Raw genomic sequence first — 22519 nt, 5'->3', positions numbered from 1 at the left:
AACTAGTTTATAAGATATGTTTTAACTAGAGGTTAATGCCCCTCTGACTCACCCTAAGACCCCTGCAAATGGATAAAATAATTGTATACAATATGTTTGACCTATTGGATTGACTCATCGAGGATCGTATTTAGAAATAACTTCTGATAGCAACTTGGACTTTCTAGTTAGAACATCAACTAATTTATCACTTTTAAAAATTAGCTATCTTTTTTTTCATTTTTTTCCAAAGTTTTGTGAACACTAGTGTACTGGAAATCTTTACATCTATACTCATCAGAATATTTCTTTTTTTTTTACTTGAATGTGTTTCTAGCTCTGGCTTTAATGTAATTGATAAGATAATCTTTAGATAGCCTTGCCCTCCATCTACCCCAATATTAACATCAACATTCTCTGGTTTAAAAGATCTATGTTGTAAAACTATTGCAACAAGCTCATCAACATTATTGCTTATTATACCAGGAATAGTTCATTCAATACACTAAATAATAACAAAACAACTTTAAGTCCAAGGGTAATGATTTATTTTAAATTATCAACTTTCAAATTATTTAAAAAATAAATTATAACCCGAGTAGCAAACAATATTGGCGCAATATTGTTTACAGCATGTAAAGTATGTACACAATATTGCGCCAATATTGTTTGCTACTCAGGAATGTAGCATAAAATAATATTTTTATTATAATATACTTTTATAGAGTTTTTAGTGAAGCTAGTTAAAGTAAAACACTACTCAGTCGGTATTTGGTTCTAGAAAGACTTATGAACGTTCAAAAGTCTTTTAGGACCAAATGCCAGCTGGGTATATGTATACATATATATATATATATATATATATATATATATATATATATATATATATATATATATATATATTATATATATATACATATATATATATATATATATATATATATATATATATATATATATATATATATATATATATATATATATTTAGTAACACCACCTTTTTATTATCTCTGGTATCCTGTTTAGGCTGAATCTCAGCATAAGCTCAGCATCAAACAAAGATAATAGATTTTTTTTTTTCTTCTGTTAACTTTTTAGAAAAACATGAATCTACAGATTTTTTTTCCTCCTTTCACTCGTATAAATCGGGCAATTTCTAACATCTTATAGTCTCTAGTAAATTTGATACAGATGTTAAAAAAATAAATGTTTTTAAAATAATTTATACTTTTTGAATTTTATAGTAGACAATTTATAACCATTATGAAGTTTGCTCTGTACTTGTTTCAGTTTTGAGTGTGAAAAGTAAGTTGTTTTTGGTTCAACTATTCAAATAGAAACAACAAGCTTCTTAGCGCCAAAATTGCTCAACATTATTTTTGCGTCATGGGTTACTAAATTGTTGATTGTGATTGATAAAACTTTTCCTTTTGTTACAGGTCAGGTGGATTGTACAATATGCATCAAATTCTTTTGCTTAGCTAACTTTGTGCCTATTCTTATTTGTTGAAAACAACTTCTGCAAAGAACAAGATTTTCATTGGTTGTGGAAAGATTCAAATTAGTAAAAATGATCTATATCTGTATTAGTTTCACATAAAACACTCACATTTCCCACCTAGAACAACTCTAGTATTAAGATCTAAAGACAATGAGAAGTTATTTTTTTAGAGTAAACACAATATTGTTTATAAGCAGAACAATAATAATGCAAAACATAATTGGTTTTTCTTGCCTTATTTCTTTATAAAACTTACTTTTGTACTTAGTTGTTGTTGTGTCTTGTTGTGTTGTTGTTGTTGTTGTGCGTTGAATAAAAATCTTTTCAAACCTGGTTTCTATAAACTCACTAGAATTTTTCTGCAATAAGAACATAAAATATTAGGCAGATTAGGGTTTTCAACAGAGTAGTTTTCCCAAAAAAATAACTTAACAAGATTTTCATAATTTTTTCCTTGTTTTGGACCTGGTTTGTTGCATTTGGTTTCAATGCATCTTAAATCATTCCTTTTTTTCATACAGTATATGCAAAAGCATTTTAAAGACTTGTTATGAATGGCATTTCTTTTCTATTCTTGAGAAATAGTTCCTATATTTTTCAATCGGCTCTTAAATTTAAGTTAATATAAGTTTTTTACTTAAATAATTAAATAATGTCACTGTTATTGCTTAAATGTGTTTATAAATATTGTTAAAGTTTTTAAAAGTTTTAAAAGACTAAATTAAAACAACAACAACTATAAGCCAATTGTAAACTAATAAATATTATTATAGCCAATCGTGCTGCTGCAATTACATTAAAATTACATTAATTACATTTAATTATTAAAGTAAACAACTAGCTGGCAGAAAAATATTATTTTAATATGAAAACATCGTTATTTATAAAACTTCTTATTAAGTTTTCTCAAAAAGCTACCAACAAATGATTTAAATTTTGATAGTTTCAGAATGTACAAATGTACTATATTCAAAAAAATTTAATGGGACTTGATATAAGGTCTTAGGTCACCTTCAGGGTATCCGTGTAAAATGGGTGCTCACATCCCCTATATGAATGAAAAACTGTGGTTATATGAATAAAAAACTTGGCCTTCAAATGAATATCTTGAATAAAGTACCTTTACACAAAATAGTATCAATATTTTGTATTAATAGTACATCAACATCTATATCTTGATAACATTAGCAGACTTAACATGTCATCAACATGTACATATCAATAGTATAAGTTTCGATATTACTAACATATAAAATACTGGAGTTGAAAGTAAATAAGAAGCAATGAATTGTGCCTTTTTCTTACAGTATAATATTTGAGAATAGATGTTATTTTTAATTGAATACCATGATACAAAAATAAGTTTAAAATGTCAGCTTCTTTAGTACTACAAACAATTTAAATGATTTAATTTGACAACAACCACAACAGCTAACACCATGCAACCGACTTTTGTTTTACAAAATCACATTGTTACTGGAGCGCAAATGATCCACATCCAAAAATTAAATGCTCAGCGCAAAATTCCACTTATACAAATTGTCACAGAAGGGTCCAATGGGTAACTGTCTCTCAAAGAAGCAAAATAAAACCTACATTAAAGCAGCAGTTGTTAAAGAACATAACAAAGAAAATGAAAACACAATAATATCTATGGTCATAGCAGCATTTGACTCACCTGATAGACTAACTAATGTCACTATAAACAAAAATATAACAATGGCACTGATAGATACTGGCTCCGATAAAACATTTATTACTTCAGAAATTCTTCAAGATTGGAACCTTTCTTAGAATACTCAATTTACCTTGGAGCTTTTATTGGCAGATAACTCAACATTAAAAGTTAAAAGAATCTACAAGGCTCATTATTATTAGCTTGCAAAAAGTTGAACTTGTAATTCCTTTTTGTAGACAACTTGGTGGCACCAGTAATTATCGGAATGGATGTCACAACATGCATCAATTACTATTTATTTTAGAAGAAACAAAGAGCCCTTAAAACTATATCTGGTGATAAAAAGCATAAAAAGTATTACTTACGCATAAATACTTGAAGTTGATATCCACAAAATTAAACCATAGTCTTTGACATGCACAATGCTTTGTAGCAATCTGCACGCAAATGCTGTACCAATTTTTCAGCGGGTTATGGATGAATTTATTCAGAATACTAAACTGGAAAACACTTATGCTTATTCTGACAGTATAATAATTGGTGGAAATAATGCCCAAGAGCACAATAACAATCTTAACCATTTTCTACACACAGCTAATATCACCAACAAAGAAATAAATAAAGACAAGAGCAAATTTAAAAAAACTCATACCAAATTGTTAGGCCATATAATTGAAAAAAGAACCTTGAAACCTGACCCAAAAAGATATGAAGCTGTTATGAATATGCTAGACCCAAAAACCTTAAAAAAACTAAATCAAATGATAGGTTTGTTTGCCTATTACACAAAATAGATACACAACTGTACCGAGTTGATTAAACTGTACCACCTACTCAGGTAAGAGACAATTTTCCAACTAGGGGCCTGACCCCACATGCCAAAGAAGTAATTAAAAAGCTCAAAATTAAATTTGTAGAAGCTTACCAAGCTTCACCAAATTTTAAAGTTCTGCTAACTCTTGAAACAGAGGCCTCTGACACAGCATTGGGAGAAAAATTGCTACTAAGCAGACCCGTGGCCTTCTTTTCAGGAACACTAACGTCAAAAGAAAACATGCAATTATTGAGAAAGAAGCAGTTGCCATAGTAGAATGCTGCAGAAGATGGAAACACTTAATACTTTACTTTATGTTATTATAATTACAGACGAAAGATCTATTTCCCTTATTTTCAATAAAAAGAGTTCAACAAAAATTAACTCACTGGTGTTTAGAATCAGACATTAATTATACAATTTCATGACCAGGAAACCAAAATACCATAGCTAATGCTCTTTTTCGATAATGCTTGATTCAAAATGGAAAATAAAACTTTTTACAAAACTTATTCCAAACTATGTCATCCTGGAGTTAAAAAAATGAAAAAAAGAGTTAAAAAAAACTGAAATCTACCTTACTCTAACACTGAAATTACACAATTAACAAGCCAATGTACAACCTGCAACGAACTCAAACCTTAACCTTATTCAGGCAAGGAGAACTTGGAAACGTTTATCTATGGATTTTGTCAGGCCTTTACAATCAACCAAAGCAAATAAATACATCCTCACGGTAGTAGACTAATATTTGTGCTACCCGTTTGCATTCCCATGTTAGGATATAATAGCTGACATTGTAATACAACACCATCTCAATCTCTTTTCATTATATGGTGCACCATGATAATGATGAAGTAATTATTATGGTTAAACCTCATGCTAAAACTTTCTTAAAACAGAGAAGACTGTTATATTTTAACTCGTATTGTGAACTAAGTAATTAAGGTCACTTTCCATCATTTGAAATGATACAGTTAAATTAAATGTTACTTAAATATAAATAATTAGTATACTATATAATCCATTTTGTAGTTCTTCAATTGTTTTAAACTTTATCTTTGATAAAAACCAAAATATTATGAAACTAACTTAATAATAAATATTATAAAACTAACTAAATAAATTAAAGATAAATCAGAGAACATAAAAAGATAAAAGTGTTTCAAATAATAGTTCAAACTTAATTTAAAAGTGTTCCAATTAATAGTTTAAACCTAATAAATTAGCGCCATGTTTTTGTAGCGCATAGATTGATAAATTGTGTCATTTATGAGGGGCAACTGTCATATCAGTATTGGTGGAGAATTCTGATCCTATTAACAGAAATTTTTTATGTTTAATTTGCTTTGTAGACATTAGAATAAATCAAAGTTTCAAATTTTGAAATAATTAAGTTTCGAAGAAATTAAGCTTGGATTAAATACTTTCGAATTTTTTTCTAAGTTCTTCGTAGTAAAACACTTTTAAATTAAAATGAAAACATATTAATTTTATGCGTTTTTTTTTTGGTTTATTTTCTATTTTATCATTTGTTAAGATTTTTTTTAGTTTCTTTTCTCTTTCCAGTATATAGTTTTTAATTTTAGTTTAAGTTTGCATTTATTCAGAGCATTTTTCAAATGTGCTAACTTAAATATATATGTATAAATATATATATATATATATATATATATATATATATATATATATATATATATATATATATTATATATATATATATATATATATATATATATATGTATATAGGTACAAATACAGGCCTTGTTACAAGATTTCGCTGCGTAGCGAAAACGCGTAACGCATTTTTAAGTAACTCAACTCAGCAAATACATTTTGCATCGTTAGAAGTTATATTGCGTCACTAGCGTCTTTACAAGTACCGCATTGTAATTAAAGTTATTTTGTTATCGCGTTAAAAATCATACAAACAGTTTTTTTCTCTCACTATAACAAAAGTTACAAATAAAATTAAAGTTCTTATTAAAAAAATCATTTTTATTATTTTTTTCAAATATAAACTAAACTTTATTTTGAAAAAAATATTTTTTTCATGAAACGTAAAATATTTGTTTATTTTCTTATGATTTTACATTTGGTTTTTGATTATTTTATTAACTGTTAATAAATTTTTTCTTATTTAATTTGTAAACTCTTTTTAATAATGTTTTTAAACAATAGAGTTTTTTTTTTGTTATTTATCAGTTACCGATAACATATTCGTGATCATAATTAATTTTCATAAATTAAATGAACGTCATTAAAACTTTACATTATTGAATTAACAATAAACATAATATCTTATTAATAAAATATTTACATCAAAATAAATCGTGCATTTTTTAAATTATTATGACTAAAAATAATTTATATATTTAAAAGAAATTTATATATTTAATTCCTTAGGATAAAACTTAAAACACTTTATCTTTTTTAACTAATTTTTAATAAAAAAAAAAAATTATGAAACAAACTGTTTCTTTAACAAAAAAATCTATTAGTTTACAATTGCGGTTAAATGCTTTTACTTAAAACTTTATTTCTTCTGAATAAAAGCCATGTTAACGATAATCAAAAGATAAGTTAAATATTCTAAAAGATATAAGTTTTTGCGTAGCGCAAAACTGCTGAACGTGTAGGCAAATCGCCTTTTCACAAGCAAAATGCGAGCTGCGTAACGCTTCTTAACAAGGTCTGATATATATCCTGCTACAGGTAACATGTAACCCAGTACAATCTGCTTCATGTCCTGCTGCCTTGTAACGGGTGATGCGGAAGTTATCCGACCATTCCTAATTTCATTATTTGAGCATAATAATTAGTTTTTGTGGTTTTATGCGTAGGCATTAATGCTCTATAAAATATAGACTTTATTATTTGAAACACAATTATTTTAAATGAGGTTAAATGCAGCTGAACGAGAATCTTTTTGAAAGCGACTAAAAATGTTTTATGTAAATAAACCTAATATAAAAAAAAAATCGTAAATCATTTTGAAAAGGACGGATTTGCTCGAAGTACAATATATGATAATCTAAAAAAACTTGAAACTGTTCAATCGTTTTCTGATAGAAAGCACCCTGGTCAACCGACATCAAGGATTAGAGAAAAGAAAGCCGAATTAACGAGACTTGTCAACAATCGAAAAGGGGTCAGTCAGAAAAAAATAGTTATAAAATTCGGTGTAAATCAATCGACAATTGGTCGTCAGTTAAAAAAAATGAATATTAAGTATAGAAAACGTGAAAAAACTCCAAAATACACTATAGAACAACAAATAAAATACACTATAGAACAACAAATAAAATACACTATAGAACAACAAATAAAATACACTATAGAACAACAAATAAAATACACTATAGAACAACAAATAAAATACACTATAGAACAACAAATAAAATACACTAGAGAACAACAAATCAAATAAACTATAGAACAACAAATAAAATACACTATAGAACAACAAATAAAGGCAAAGAAAAGAAGCCGGAAACTAGTTAACCAACTCTATAACACAAAATTGCTTCTTTTCATCGATGACGAAAAATACTTTTGCTTTGCAGAGGACAACATGCCTGGAAATTCTGAATACTACACAAACAACAAAAAGACATGCCCAGAAAGTGTTCGTTTTATAGGAAAAGAGAAATTTCCAAAAACTTGTTAATGTGGATAGCCATATCTGACCGTGGTATGTCCGAGCCATTGTTTCGCACTTCCAAGGCTGTAGCGATCAATCATCAATCTATATTAATGAATGTTTAGGAAAACGACTTCTTCCATTTATTTACAAGTATCATGGAGACTTTAACTATTTATTTTGGCCAGATTTAGCAAGTTCTCATTATTCTAAAGATTCTCTAAATTGGATGGACCAATATGTCTATTACGTTGATAAAGAATCCAATCCCCCAAATGTGCCTCAAGCACGACCAATTGAAAATTTTGGGGGAAATTTGGCACAGAAGGTTTACGAGGGAGATTGGCAAGCTTCAACAGAGCAAGTTTTGATTGATCGCATTAAACTAAAACTACAAGAAATTGATTTAAACTTTTTACAGTCGCATATGAAAGGCGTCAGAGCAAAATTGAGATCAATTGCAGATGGTGGTGTTTTTTCATATAAAAAATAATATATTTTTATTAAAAGATAAATGCTTTATTTAAAAAAAATATAATAGTAGTTTTTTTTTTTATTTATAAATAAGTTATTGACGTTTTTATTTTGTCCGATAACTTATCTCCTAATAAGGGTACAGCTCTAAAACTCAGTTTTATGGTTCTGAGAACGGTTGGTAGTCAGGGTTTATCAATAGTATTGTGTCAATTTCTTGGGCTATTAAACAGTGTTCTGAGTTCTATCTATGCTTTGAGTCAAGTTCTTCAATCCAATTTAAAAATAAATAAAGTACCAAAAACTATAAAACACAAAAAAACCATCATCATCACCAAGTTCTCTAATATTCGTGGTTTTCGAAGTAACTTTTCTTCTGTTGAGTCTTATCTATTGAAAAGTTCACCAGAACTACTTGCTCTTTGTGAAACTAATTTGAGTTCAGCTGTCTCATCATGGGATCTTAGTGTTAATGATTATCTTCCTTTAATTCATAAAGACTCCACTAGTAACATGCTTGGCCTGGGCATTTACATTCGTAAAAATTCACCCATTTGTCGTGAAAATAGATTTAAATCCACAGACTATTCTTTTATGTGCTTTCGTTTAGCACTACTTCACTCTATCGCCTTTCTCTTTGTTCTATATCGCTTTCTTTCATCTCAAGACTGCACTCTTTTTGATGTTACATCTGATCAAATTGAACAAACCCTCTCTCTTTATCCATCAGCAAATATAGTTGTTGTCAGCGACTTTAATGCTCATCACTCTTAATGGCTTGGCTTTAGTGTCAGTGATTCTGCAGGCATTAAAGCCCACAACTTTTGCCTTTTTCAATCCCTAACTCAAATAGTCAACTTTCCAACCCGCTTTCAAGACAACCCAAATCATTTACCTTCTCTAAAACTAATATTCTATTCTTCTTCATCACCTGAATTCCCATATTATCGAACCTCTTACAACTACAGTAAAGCTGGCTGGGATTCTTTCCGTGATTTTCTTCGTGATGGCCCTTGGGTAGAAATCTTTCGTCTTCCTGTCGACAAATGTGCTTCTTACATAACTTCGTGAATTCAGGCTGGCATGGAATCTTTTATTCCCTCTCGATGATTCCAGGTCAAGCCTCACTCTCCTCCATGGTTTTCCTCACACTGTGCTGCTGCGATTGCCAATCGAAACCGTTACTTCCATATTTATCAGCAAAACAATTCTCCAGAAAACAGACGTCTGTTTATTATTGCTAGAAACAATTGTAAAAAGGTTTTGTCTAACGCCAAAACCCGCTGTTCTCAGTTCATGAAATCTTGTATCTCATCTCAAAAATTAGGCTCTCGTGACTTCTGGAGAATCTTTAATAATATCAATAATAAAGACAAATCTATAATTCCACCTCTCTTGTATGGTTCAGACTTTGTCACCTCACCTAAAGACAAAGCCATATTGTTTTCTAAAAAATTTTCATCTCTTGATTCCACTAGTTGCGTTCTACCTGATATTGCCAACAAACAGGTTGATCCATTGTTAGACATTCATATCACTCCAGCATCTGTATCTAAAGTTATTTTCTGCCTAGACTCTTCTAGAACTTGTGGCCCGGACAATATACCTGTTATTGTCTTGCAGAAGTGTTCTCCGGAGCAAGTGTTGTCTATACTCTCAAAACTATTCAACAAGTGCTTATCAGAGTCTTGCTATCCAGCCTGCTGGAAAGCCGCATCTGTTATCCCTATCTTCAAAAATTCTGGAGAGCGATCTGATTTGTCTAACTACCGTCCCATAAGTCTTCTTCCTATCATAAGCAAGGTTTTTGAATCTTTAATTAACAAACACTTAATTTCTCATCTTGAATCTAATAACTTACTTTCTGACCATCAATATGGATTTCGATCTTCTCGTTCTACAGCTGATTTGCTAACAGTAATAACTGACAGGTTTTATCATGCATTAGATAAAGGTGGAGAGGTTAAGGCCGTCGCTCTTGACATTTCAAAAGCTTTTGATAAAGTTTGGCATGCTGGTCTTCTCCATAAGCTTTCTTCTTATGGTATATCCGGCAAGATCTTTAAGATCATTGAATCCTTCCTTTCCAATCGTAGCATAAAAGTTGTCCTCGATGGACAACACTCTTCTTCTAATTCTGTAACTTCAGGGGTTCCTCAAAGTTCTATCCTTGGCTCTATACTCTTTTTAATTTACATTAACAATCTTCCAGATATTCTAACATCGAAGGTGGCATTGTTTGCTGATGATACTACCATTTATTCTTGTCGTGATAAGAAACCATCACCCTCTGATTGCTTGGAGGGGACATTTGAGCTTGAAAAGGATCTCACTTTTGCTACAGCATGGGGCTCACAGTGGCTGGTGAACTTCAATACAGATAAAACTCAATTTTTTTCAACCAATCGTTATCGCAATAACTTAGATCTTCCTATATTTATGAACGGTGATGTACTCGATGAATCATCTACTCTTCATCTTATAGGATTAACTCTTACTTCCTATCTTTCTTGGAAACCATATATCAAATCAGTTGCAAAATTAGCATCTGCTAAGGTTGCATCTCTTTATCGAGCTCATCATTTTCCTACTTCGGATTCTATTCTCTATCTCTATAAATCTCAAATCCGGCCTTGTATGGAATACTGTTGCCATATCTGGGGCAGTTCTTCTAATGATGCCCTTTCTCTTTTAGACAAGGTGCAAAAACGCATTGTAAACATAGTTGGACCTGCTCTTGCAGCCAACCTCCAACCATTATCACATCGTTGTAATGTTGCTTCTCTTTCTCTTTTCTATAGATACTATATTGGGCACTGCTCTAAAGAGCTAGGGTCTCTTGTGCCATCTACTATAATTCATTCTCGTGTTGCTCGTCATTCGATTGAGTGTCCTTTTTCTGTGGCTGTTCCTAAGTGCTCTTAAAACGCTTATTCGTCTAGTTTTTTTCGTCGAACATCAGCTCTTTGGAATTCGCTTCCTTCATCTTGCTTTCCTGATTCATATAATCGTCCGCCAATCGTTATCTTGCTCTGAAATCTTCATCTTTTCTTTTTCAGTAACTTCCAACTTTAATTAGTGGCTGCTTGCATCCTTGTTGGAAGCGAAGATGTATAAAAAAAATAAATAAATAAATGTTGTTTCCCTACTTTAATATGAAAATAAAACTGATTTTTTATTTTAAAATAAGAAAACAAATTTGGACTATTGCAGTTGCTTAAAAGCAATATATTCTTAAATAATGAAACTAGTTTCAACTTATGCGAAATTTTAGAAAGGGCCTCTATAAAGTAAGTATGCAGGTATGGGGGGAGGGGGTTTCCAAAAAGCGTACGAACGCATACAAGGGGAGAGGGGTGTTAAAGACAGTGCTTTAAAATGCTATTTAACTATCTCTCCAAAACTTAATTTTATTATTTTCAAACTGAATTTCACGTTTATAACAAATCAGTTTTGTGTTTTTGTTTTCTGACTTCAGTCACAACTTTTTTTTTTAATTTCTCAAGCAATGAGAAAAGAAATCTATCGACAATCTTTCCAATAATAATTTTTTTATTTTTCACAATCTAACTTGATTGGTAGCAAGATGAGAAGCAAAAAGACATCAAATAAAAGCAAACTTTTTTTGAATGCAATTTTTTAAATTACTGTACGCAAACTGGTTTTTATCATTTCTCTTAAAATGTTAAAACATGTTGTAACATTTTAAGATTTAAATAACTACATTAAGTAACGTTTTAATTTTTAGTTAACTGAGCAATGTCAAATAAACTAAATGTTTTAAATGTTTTGAAATACTTATGTGTTGGGAAAGGAGGGGGAGGGCTTTATTTTGAAAAAAAAAAATGCATATGCATGCGGAGGAGGGGGAAGGGGAGGTCTTCCAAAAGCGTACAATGACACATAACTATTGCTTTTTTAACAAAATTAAAGATGATATATATATATATACAGGGCTTGTGATGAAAAGAGTGCGATCGCGCTCCGCTCGTAAAATGCGCCTGTAAACGGTATTTCCAAACGTTCTAGGCGCGATAAACAACGCGCATTCAGCTTATAACGAGCGTATAAAATAACGCTCGCCCAATAGTTCGGGATTATTTTTTTATTTTCTTCTTTAAAAAAAAATTATCTTTTTTATTTTTATATTTAAAAAAGATTTTTTATTAAAGATGTTCTGTTATCAAAGCACTGATATAAAATATAAAAAGCACAACGTCGTTCTCTTTTGCACTAACGTAATAAATGAGCAGTTTAAAGTCGTTATAATCGCTTATTTCAATAATGGAATGTGCACATGGAAACACAATGTGAATACAAAAATGCGCAAATAAAATAAGAATAGAAAATTAGAAAACCATTATAAGAAAATTGAAACTGCAGAGTATTTTTAATCTTGTAAAAATATCAAGTAAGATTTATTTGATTTATTGTTTGTAATATTCCACACACCGTTTATAATAAAAATAAATATTAATAATAGAGTAATTTTTGAAATTAGTTTTTGTTCGTAGTATAGGTTTTTTATTAACTATTATTTATTGCAACTCAAATTTAAAACGATTCTGTTGTTTAGAATGTTCGCAATCAAGGACATTCGAAAAGGAAACAAAGTAATGATGTCAATATTTATTAAATGGAAAGTTATAATTCTTATTTATTATTATTTCAAATTATTCTTGTGTTATTTTTTTAAGATAAAAAAAGGTAATTTAAAAAATAAATTTTAGAAAAAAATTAAATAATTAATTTGAATAAAAAATATCAAGAAATATAAAAACCATTAACTGTCAATTAAGTTTACTGCGTAACATTTTAAAATACATATATCAAAACAACGAAGCAAAACTAAGTCACTAAATTATACTTCATTACTTAAATCAATAAGAAGTTGCGTTTTTGTTTGATATTATTTTTTTATAACATAAATAGTTAAAAATAAAATCGCGACTGACAATATACAAGAAGTTTGGAAGTATAAATATATACTTCGTTGAAGTAGTTTCATGAGTGTGATACTAATTCAAACATTTTTTGACGAAAGAATTATGTAACAAATAAAAAAAGAAATAAAAAAAGCTTTTTATGAGCATCGCCTTCAGCAATTTTCATGGTCGCACTCGCCGACGTTATCTCGAGCGCACATAATCATGCTCGATGAAAACATTTTCTAATTTTACGAGCGCGATATAACACGCTTGACGATTTTCTTCATCACAAGCCCTGTATATATATATATATATATATATATATATATATATATATATATATATATATATATATATATATATATATATATATATATATATATAAATACATAAATATATATATATATATATATATATAAATATATATATATATATAAATATATATATATATATATAAATATATATATATATATATATATAAATTAGTAAAAAACACTTATCTAACTTTTATCTTCGACTTGAAGTTTCACCATTGCTGGATCATCAGGAAGAGTTCTGCTCGGTTCTGCAGGAAGAGTTTATTGCTCTGTTCTTTAAGAACATTGAGCACTCTATTTGTAAAATACACTAACATAATTTACATATATATATATATATATATATATATATATATATATATATATATATATATATATATATATATATATATATATATATATATATATATATATATATATTTGCTGGTGTTGAAGATCTTCTAAATAGCTGGTATGTTTCAGATCATTATCATGCAAAAAAACATACTGGTTTGCAAATAATCTCTCACCAGATAGCAGTACTTGATGCTCTAAAATGTCTTTGAAAATTTCTTTTGGCATTATTACTTCAATTCTGTGTAGGTTCCTAACAATTTCTCAACCAAAATATTCCCGGTGACAGACCCACCTCCATGTTTTACTGATGGTAGTTATCATTTTTCTGAATGCCTTTCCCCAGCATAACTGTGCACAAAAAACGCAACATTTTAAACTAAAAACTTCGTATTTGGGCTTACCAGTCCAAAGAACAATTCTCCATCACACAATTGAACAATGTGCATGTGTTTTAGCCAAATTTATTCTTTTTGTTTATGTAACTGGCCTTAATAACGGTTTACAAGCAGCTACACGCCCATGCAAGCTGAATTTCTTCAGTCGATACTTGACAGTGGATGAGTTAATCTCAACATCATTTAGCTGATTGTACACAAACCTGATTGTTTTAATGGTGTATCTCCATTGTATTCTCATAAGAATGAATTCTAGTAGATGGCACAATACGTCGCAGCAACATTACGACGATGTGATAATGGTTGGAGGTTGGCTGCAAGAGTAGGGTCAATTATAACTAAAAGCCATTTTTGCATCTTGTCTTAAAGAGAAAGAACTCCCCCAGATATGGCAACAGCAATCCATACAAGGCCGGATTTGATATTTATAAAGATAGAGAATAGAATCTGAAGTAAGAAAGTGTCGAGCTCGATAAATAGATGCAACCTAAGCAGATGCAAAATTTGCAACTGATTTGATATATGGTTTCCGAGAAAGAAGTAAGAGTTTCTCCAAGAAGATGAAGAATGACTCATTGAGTACATTACCATACATAAATAATGGAAGATCTTAATTATTGCAATAACAATTGGCTAAAAAAAATTGAGTTTTATCTGAATTAAAGATCACCAGCCACTGCTGTAGCAGAAGTGAGATCCTTTTCAAGCTCAAATGCCCCCACCAAGCAATCAGAGAGTCTTGGCTTCTTATCAAGAGCATATTGTAGTATCATAAGCAAATAATGCCACCTTAGAGGTGAGAATATCTGGAAGATCATTAATGTAAATTAAAAAGAGAATAGGGCCAAGGATAGAACCCATAAATTACGGAAAAATAAAGAAGAGCGCTGTCAATCGAGGACAACTTTTATACTACGATTAGAAAGGAAGAATTCAATAATCTCAAAGGTAATGCCAGATACACCATAAGAAGAAAGCTTATGGAGAAGACCAGTATGCCAAACTTTATCAAAAGCTAGTGAAATGTCAAGAGTGATGACCTTAACCTTTAAAACCTTTACCTAATGCACGATAAAACCTATCAGTTATTACTGTTAGTAAACCAGCTGTAGAACGAGAAGATCGAAATTCATATTGATGGTCAGAAAGTAAGTTATTAGATTCAAGATGAGAAATTAAGTGTTTGTTAATTAAAGATTCAAAAACCTTGCTTATGATAGGAAGAAGACTAATGAGACGGTAGTTAGCATATCAGATTGCTCTCCAGAATTTTTGAAGATAGGGATAACAGATGCTGCTCTCCAGCAGGCTGGAAAACAAGACTCTGATAAGCACTTGTTGAATAGTTTTGAGAGTATAGAACACTTCTGCAAGACAATAACAAGTATGTTGTCCGGGCCACCAGCTGTAGAAGAGTCGAGGCAGGAAATCATAGATACAGAAGCTGGAGTGACACGAATGTCAAACAATGGATCAACCTGTTTGACAGCTATATCAAGTAGAACGCAACAAGTGGAATCAAGAGATGATATTGATGAAAAGTTCTTAGCAAACAATTCAGCTATGTCTTTAGGCATTAGACAAAGCCTTTTTACAATGGTTTCTAGCAGTAATAAACAGATGTCTGTTTTCTGGAGAATTGTTTTGCTGATAAATATGGAAGTAAAGGTTTCGATTGGCAATCGCAGCAGCACAGTGTGAGGAAAACCATGGAGGAGAGTGAGGCTTGACCTGGAATCGTTGAGAGGGAATAAAAGATTCCATGCCAGCCTGAATCCACAAAGTTATGTAAGAAGCACATTTGCTAACAGAAAGACAAAAGATTTCTACCTAAGGGTCATCACAAAGGAAATCACGGAAAGAATCCTAGTCAGCTTTAAAGTAGTTAAGAGGTCTGATGATAGGGGAATTCTGATGATGAAGAAGAATGAGATAATAGTTTTAGAGAGATCAAACAGTGATAAGAAGCACCTAAGGTTAAATGTGGAGAAACTGAGCACTGACTTGGATCGAAAACAAGACACATGTCGAGTAGAGAAGATAAATGATTTGTGTTGTCTGGAAAGCGAGTTGAAAGTTGACTATTTGAGTTAGGCATTGAGAAATCCAAAGGTTGTGGGCTTTAATGCCTGCAGAATCACTGACACTAGAGCCAAGCCATTAAGAGTGGTGAGCATTAAAGTCACTGACAACAACTATACTTGCTGATGGATAAAGAGAGAGGGTTTGTTCAATTTGATCAGATGTAACATCAAAAAGAGTGCAGTCTTGAGATAAAAGAAAGCGATATAGAACAAAGAGAAAGGCGATAGAGTGAAGTAGTGCTAAACGAAAGCACATAAAAGAATAGTCTGTGGATTCAAACCTATTTTCACGACAAATGGGTGAATTCTTACAAATGTAAATGCCCAGGCCAAGCATGTGACTAGTGGAGTCTTTATGAATTAAAGGAAGGTAATCGTCAACACTAAGATCCCAAGATGAGACAGCTGAACTCAAATTAGTTTCACAAAGAGCAAGTAGGTCTGGTGAACTTTGCAAGAGATAAGACTCAAGAGAGAAAAAATTACTTCGAAGACCACGAATATTAGTGAATGATAGGTTTAGAGAACTTGGTGATGATGATGGTTTTTTTGTGTTTTATAGTTTTTGGTACTTTATTTATTTTTAAATTGGATTGAAGAACTTGACTCAAAGCATAGATAGAACTCAGAACACTGTTTAATAGCCCAAGAAATTGACACATTACTATTGATAAATCCTAAGCCGTAACAAAAGGCTCTAAATGTAGCCTCTGCAATGCACACCAAAAGTACAAACAGGGATACCATCCATGCGCAGCATGGCGCTGTTAATACTTTGATATTTTTCAGCTGTTGATGGAATCAGCCTCTCTGAGAGCTACCACAGAGTTCGGAAAACCTGACTACCAACTGGTCTCAGAACCATAAAACTGAGTTTTAGAGCTGTACCCTTATTAGGAGATAATAGAATAAGTTGCCTAGTCATGAAAACAGAGACACAAGCAAAACCCATGCATTGAGTCAAGAAGATCCAGCATTCAACATCCTAAACTGGAAACAATGTATTAAAAATACATTTGCATCAGCCTATTAGACGAAGAAGGGGTGCAAGGCTGGTCAACAGATAGAATCTGTTTACCCCTTAAGTCTTTGTCTAAAAGGCCTTCAACAAGACAGTAGCCAGATGCATTTAACATCTGCCCAAGATGAGTATTTTTATCGAGACACCATCTTTAGCCTTTACTCAACCAAGAGCCCCAAGGCAGGGTGTGTTTTAAGTTGGAGTTGGCATCTCCTAGCCTTTGCCTAAAAAGGCGTATCCTACAAGGCAGCAGGACATGAAGCAGATTGTACTGAGTTACATATTACCAGTAGCAGGATAACCTGACCTGACAGTTGTAATTAATTGGTTTTTTTAAGTCTTCCAGAGCATTTTTTATTTGCATAGGCACCACTTTCTTTGTTTTGTAGTATTGTCTTTTGCACACAACATCTTGAAATTTTCAATTTTTTTATTTATTTGAACTTGTGAAAAAAAATTGATCAGGGCCCCGGCCCTGTCTTGGCTAAAAATGAGACATTTCTATATTTTATTGTCAAATCTTTATTGCCGATCTCACATGACAAATTATTGCTGACCTCATTTTTTCTAATTTCAAGGGCCATATATATATATATATATATATATATATATATATATATATATATATATATATATATATATATATATATATATATATATATATATATATATATATATATATATATATAGTATATATATATATATATATATATATATATATATATATATATATATATATATATATATATATATATATATATATATATTAGGGATATGACTTTTTAATTTTTTTTCAAATAAAATGTTTCCTGTATCATAAATCGATGAACTTTTACCTAAAATCATGAAAAAAGGCCCAAATAGCTTTCTGCAACAAAAAAAGGTCACCCCAAAATAAAAATTTGATTTACCATTTTTATACATTCATTTTTGCCCGATGTTTTAATCTTAAGCTTAATTCTCAGCTTAATTCTATTTATGTCATTATTTTGTTATGAATTTATAAATATAACGCCACACGTTACCATGGCAACGAAACGGCCGTGTGCCGGCAAATACTTGGAATTGTTATGTGATGACGTCATTGTGTTACCACGGTGATATAGACGACTGTAACAGACTGTAGAAGATTATAGAACTTAGTAGAACATTCTGGAAGCTCTAAATAATTATATAAGCGAGCTGCTGTCAGAGCTCAGTGTTGATAATGTGAATAGTTCTATGAAGTACTCTGCGTGTAACTGAGCTAATAAGGAACTACTGTAGCGAACTAAAGACGCTGTAAGTGTACGAAGTATAAGTAGTTGTAGCATTATCGTTAGGATACGGACTGGATTATCGAACTGTTATCAACATTGACTGGATTATCGAACTATAATTGGATTACTATACAGTTAAAGTATTTTATTAATTAAACGACTTTATTAAACGGATATTTACGCTCAGCTATCCGTAAAGTCGTAACAATATTACAGGCTTGGTCGGGAAAGGCGTGCGATCGCACTCTGATCTTGACCACGCATACAATATTTAGTTGCGACAACTTGCCCACGGCTTCATAGATGTTTTGAGAACATTTCAAAAAATAATCAAGCGCAAAAAAGTTCAACTGGACCGATGAGAGACAATTACAAAAATTAAAAGCTGCCTGATTAAATTGTTATAAAATAAGTTTAGAATAATTAATAAACTTCGTCTTTTATAATTAAGCGACACTCTTTTATATAAAGTAAAAACTTACTATTAATAATTGTTTAATAAAGAAACAATTGTTATTCAATTTATCAAAGAGTTTAGTATAATTTCTTTTATTTGAGTACTTCTGATTTATTTCAACAAGATTCTAATAAACAAACGTTTGTTGATTTATTTAATAAATAAAAAAGTCAATCTTTTTTTAACCATTTCGCGCTTTACGTAGTTCGCCTGAGTTTTGTTTTTACAAATTACATACGATTCTTTGTAGTACGACGAACAAAAGAAACAATTAAATCATTCAGTTACTATGACAATGTTAGAACGTTGTTTTTAGCAGTATCTTTAAAAATGTTAAAAACAATTCCGCAATGTGCTAGACCCCTGAATTAGCGGTCTATAATGATCAGTATCCAAAAAAATTACATTCCAAATGAATTATATTTTTATTTTACTAACCAAAACCAAATTTTAAATACGTCAAACTATCTGAAAGCATTTTTTTATGATTAAACTCAAAAGGTAAAAATAAATTACGAGGAGGAAGCGGAACTGCTTTACCACTGATTATGAATAGTGAGTGGGCTTTTTTTTTATTTTTCATTTTAATAAGTATTTAAAACAGAAATAAGTAAATTTAAGTTTAAGTATAACAAATTTGTAAGAATGACATCTGAAGCAAAAAAAATTCAAGATAGTAAACCAATATCTAAGAACTTAAAAACTTTTCTTTCGTGGGGGAAAGAATCAGTTATTGGATACACGGAAGAAAATGGCTTAGTTGTCAAAATATGGTGTAAGATTTGTGCTAGGAACAAAACTGAAATTTTAACGGATGCTTTAGTTAAAGGAGTATCAAATCATTCTTTGAAAGCGTTTACGGAGGGAACTTGTGTGGTGACAAAGTATCAGGTAAAATTAAAATAATTAGCTTGTTCTTAATTTGTGACTCCAGGAATTAATTTAAACATAATTTTTCTACCATTATATAACTTATAACTGTAGTTATCTTATAATTTATTATATTACTAAGTGAATAAATTTTTTAGAAAATTGCTTAATTTGAACCGTGATTTTTTCTTTGATAATAATAAAGGTTGATCGCCATCTTAGAGGGCAAAGCCATAGATTAGCGGTGCTGATTGATAATGGTAACTCAGAAGATCCTGGAAGTAGTTGTATTGCTAACCTCGATATGGAAAACTTGTTAACTATTACACAAGACAACCGCGAAGCGTTATTAAAGATGATTAGAACAGCCTATGAAATGGCTCTAAAACCAAGCATGCCACATTGCCATTTCAAGACACTGATCAAATGCCAAAGACTTAATGGTGCACTCCTTTTACAAGGAAAAGACAACAATAAAGCAGGTTATTGATTTTTAGGTTCAGTTTCTTTTTCGTAATTTAATAAAATAATTCAAATGAAAAAATCAAATTAAAGTTACGTTACTATTATAATGAAAGTTTAATTTTTTTTTTTTTTTAAGATTTTACATTCGAATGGTCTTATCCTTTTGATTTATCCATTTTATTTTTTAATTTGAAAAATATTAGTTTTATTATTATTTTTTTATTTTATTGTTTTTAATTTCTTTTTTAGCACGTGAATATATCTCATGCATTGCCAGTGCCATTAAAGAAAAAGTTGCTAAAATTGTCAATGAAACAAACTTTTTCTCCATTCTTTCCGATGGTTCTCAGGCTAGAAAAACAAAGGATGAAAAAGAGTTGATTCTTGTGCGCGTTGAACGCGAAGGGACCCCTGCCTGTTTTGTAGTTTCTTTACTTGATATGAACAGTTTGGGTGGTATGAATGCCAATACCATTAAAAAGGCTATTGATAGCATTTTTATTGAAACCGGTAGTGTTCCTTTAACTGCGTCAGCTTACAAATACAAACTTGTAAGCGCTACGGCCGACGGAGCTTGCGTTAATTTTGGAATTTATAATGGCGTGTTAACACAATTAAAAAAAGATAGAATGTGGCTGATAAAAATTCACTGCGTAAACCATCGTTTAGAATTAGCAATAAAAGATGCTGTGAAAGATATTTCCCAGTATAAAGAGTGTGAACGTTTTTACATTTCCATATTTAATTTATTTCGCAATTCTGGAAAGCTAAAATGCGCAGTTAAAAAAGCTGCTGAGGCTTTGAACATTACATTTTACACGTTGCCTAAAATATTTGGAACGCGCTTTATAAGTCACAGGAGACGCGGCTTTACAAAACTTTTACATAATTGGCCTTCGCTTATTGTGGGTTTCGATAATACTCTTGCTGATCGCGACACTAAAGCAGATATGCGTGCTAAACTTTCTGGATTGTCCAAACGGTTGCATGACTACAGACTATTATGTATGGTTTGTAGTTATTTGGACATCTTAGAAAAGTTATCACCATTATCATTGGTTTTTGAAAAACAAATGTTAATGGTGAATGAGTTAAAACCAGCGGTGGATATAACAAAGGCTAGCTTAGCGGAATTAAGCCATGAAGATATTGATAATATTATTGATTCATATTTACTCAAGTTTAAAATCAATGAAAAAGATGGTTCAACCAATCTTCTTTCTTCGTATTTCAAAGAAGGTAACGAATTGAAAAAATCAAACCCTGAGTTTGTTGAGATTGAACTCAACAATATGGCTAATCTTAACTTTGAATGTATTCATTCTGCCATTAAAGTAAGAAAATTAGCAATTGAAATCATTCTGCCATTAATAAACGATAGATTTAGTTCGCTGTTAAATCCCATATTCGAATCAATGGATTGGTTAGATCCGCAAGTATGGACAGCAGACAGCATGTATGGTGATGCCAGCATATCTTTATTGCTAAACGAATTTTTTTACCCTCTAGAAAAATTAGGAATGGATTTTAAAATGGTTCTTTCGGAATGGAGAGCTGCAAAACTATTAATAAATGCGCAGTACACCACTGCACTCACACCATTGCAAATATGGCAGAATATTTTTCTTTATTATAAAATTAAGTTTCCAAACTTGAGTCTTTTAGTTGAACTTCTGATGTGTATTGCTGGTTCTAATTCAGCTGTCGAACGCGTTTTCAGTATTTTGACTGTGATTTTGACTGATAGGCGTTTAAAGATGAACCACTCAACAATGGAAGACTCAATAATCATAGCAGGGAATGACACGAATTTCACTCAACAAGAACGCGATGATATTTTAAGTCGTGCTGTGGATATTTTCTTAGATAAGCGAAGAGTTTTTTTCCTTGATTCAGCTAATGCTAGTATTGCCACTGATTATAGTAGCGAAGAAAGCTGCACCAGTGAAGATATAAGTTCTATATCTGAATCGGACGGATAAAAAATTTGTAATATAAATTTTATCCCACATAATTTTATATTTATGTACATTACTTAAGAGTCCTGAAGGACGAAAATATATTTAGCATTATATATATGATATCTTTGATTGTCATATTCTTGTTATACGATTGCATAAATAAGTTGAATTTAATAAAAAGGCAGCGTATAAGCTAATATATGTATATATTATATGCTGTATATATAAAACTTTTTAATAATATAGATCAAAATATGTTATTAAAAAGTTTATACTCTGCCATTTTATTAAATCTTTTAAACATCTGTGTGCGTGTGGCTCCAACAATAAGTCAACG

The 22519-nt window shown here is 30.7% G+C and overlaps 2 protein-coding genes across 3 annotated transcripts in view; one reads left to right on the top strand and one right to left on the bottom strand.

Moving 5' to 3' along the window:
* LOC101241823 (uncharacterized) overlaps positions 1-22519 on the bottom strand; it is a 130481-nt gene that overhangs the window by 87571 nt on the left and 20391 nt on the right. The gene's annotated exons all lie outside the window — the stretch shown is intronic.
* LOC136083815 (zinc finger protein 862-like) lies at positions 18644-22369 on the top strand. Its single transcript, XM_065803667.1, has 3 exons — positions 18644-19777; positions 19962-20238; positions 20471-22369. The coding sequence occupies exons 1-3, from the start codon at positions 19532-19534 to the stop codon at positions 22201-22203; spliced, it is 2256 nt and encodes a 751-aa protein (XP_065659739.1). The 5' UTR covers positions 18644-19531; the 3' UTR covers positions 22204-22369.

The sequence above is a fragment of the Hydra vulgaris genome, chromosome 08 (assembly GCF_038396675.1).
Source record: "Hydra vulgaris chromosome 08, alternate assembly HydraT2T_AEP".
Taxonomy (NCBI): Eukaryota; Metazoa; Cnidaria; class Hydrozoa; order Anthoathecata; family Hydridae; genus Hydra; species Hydra vulgaris.
Note: the sequence above shows the minus strand (reverse complement) of the source record. Positions and strands in the feature narration are given on the sequence as shown.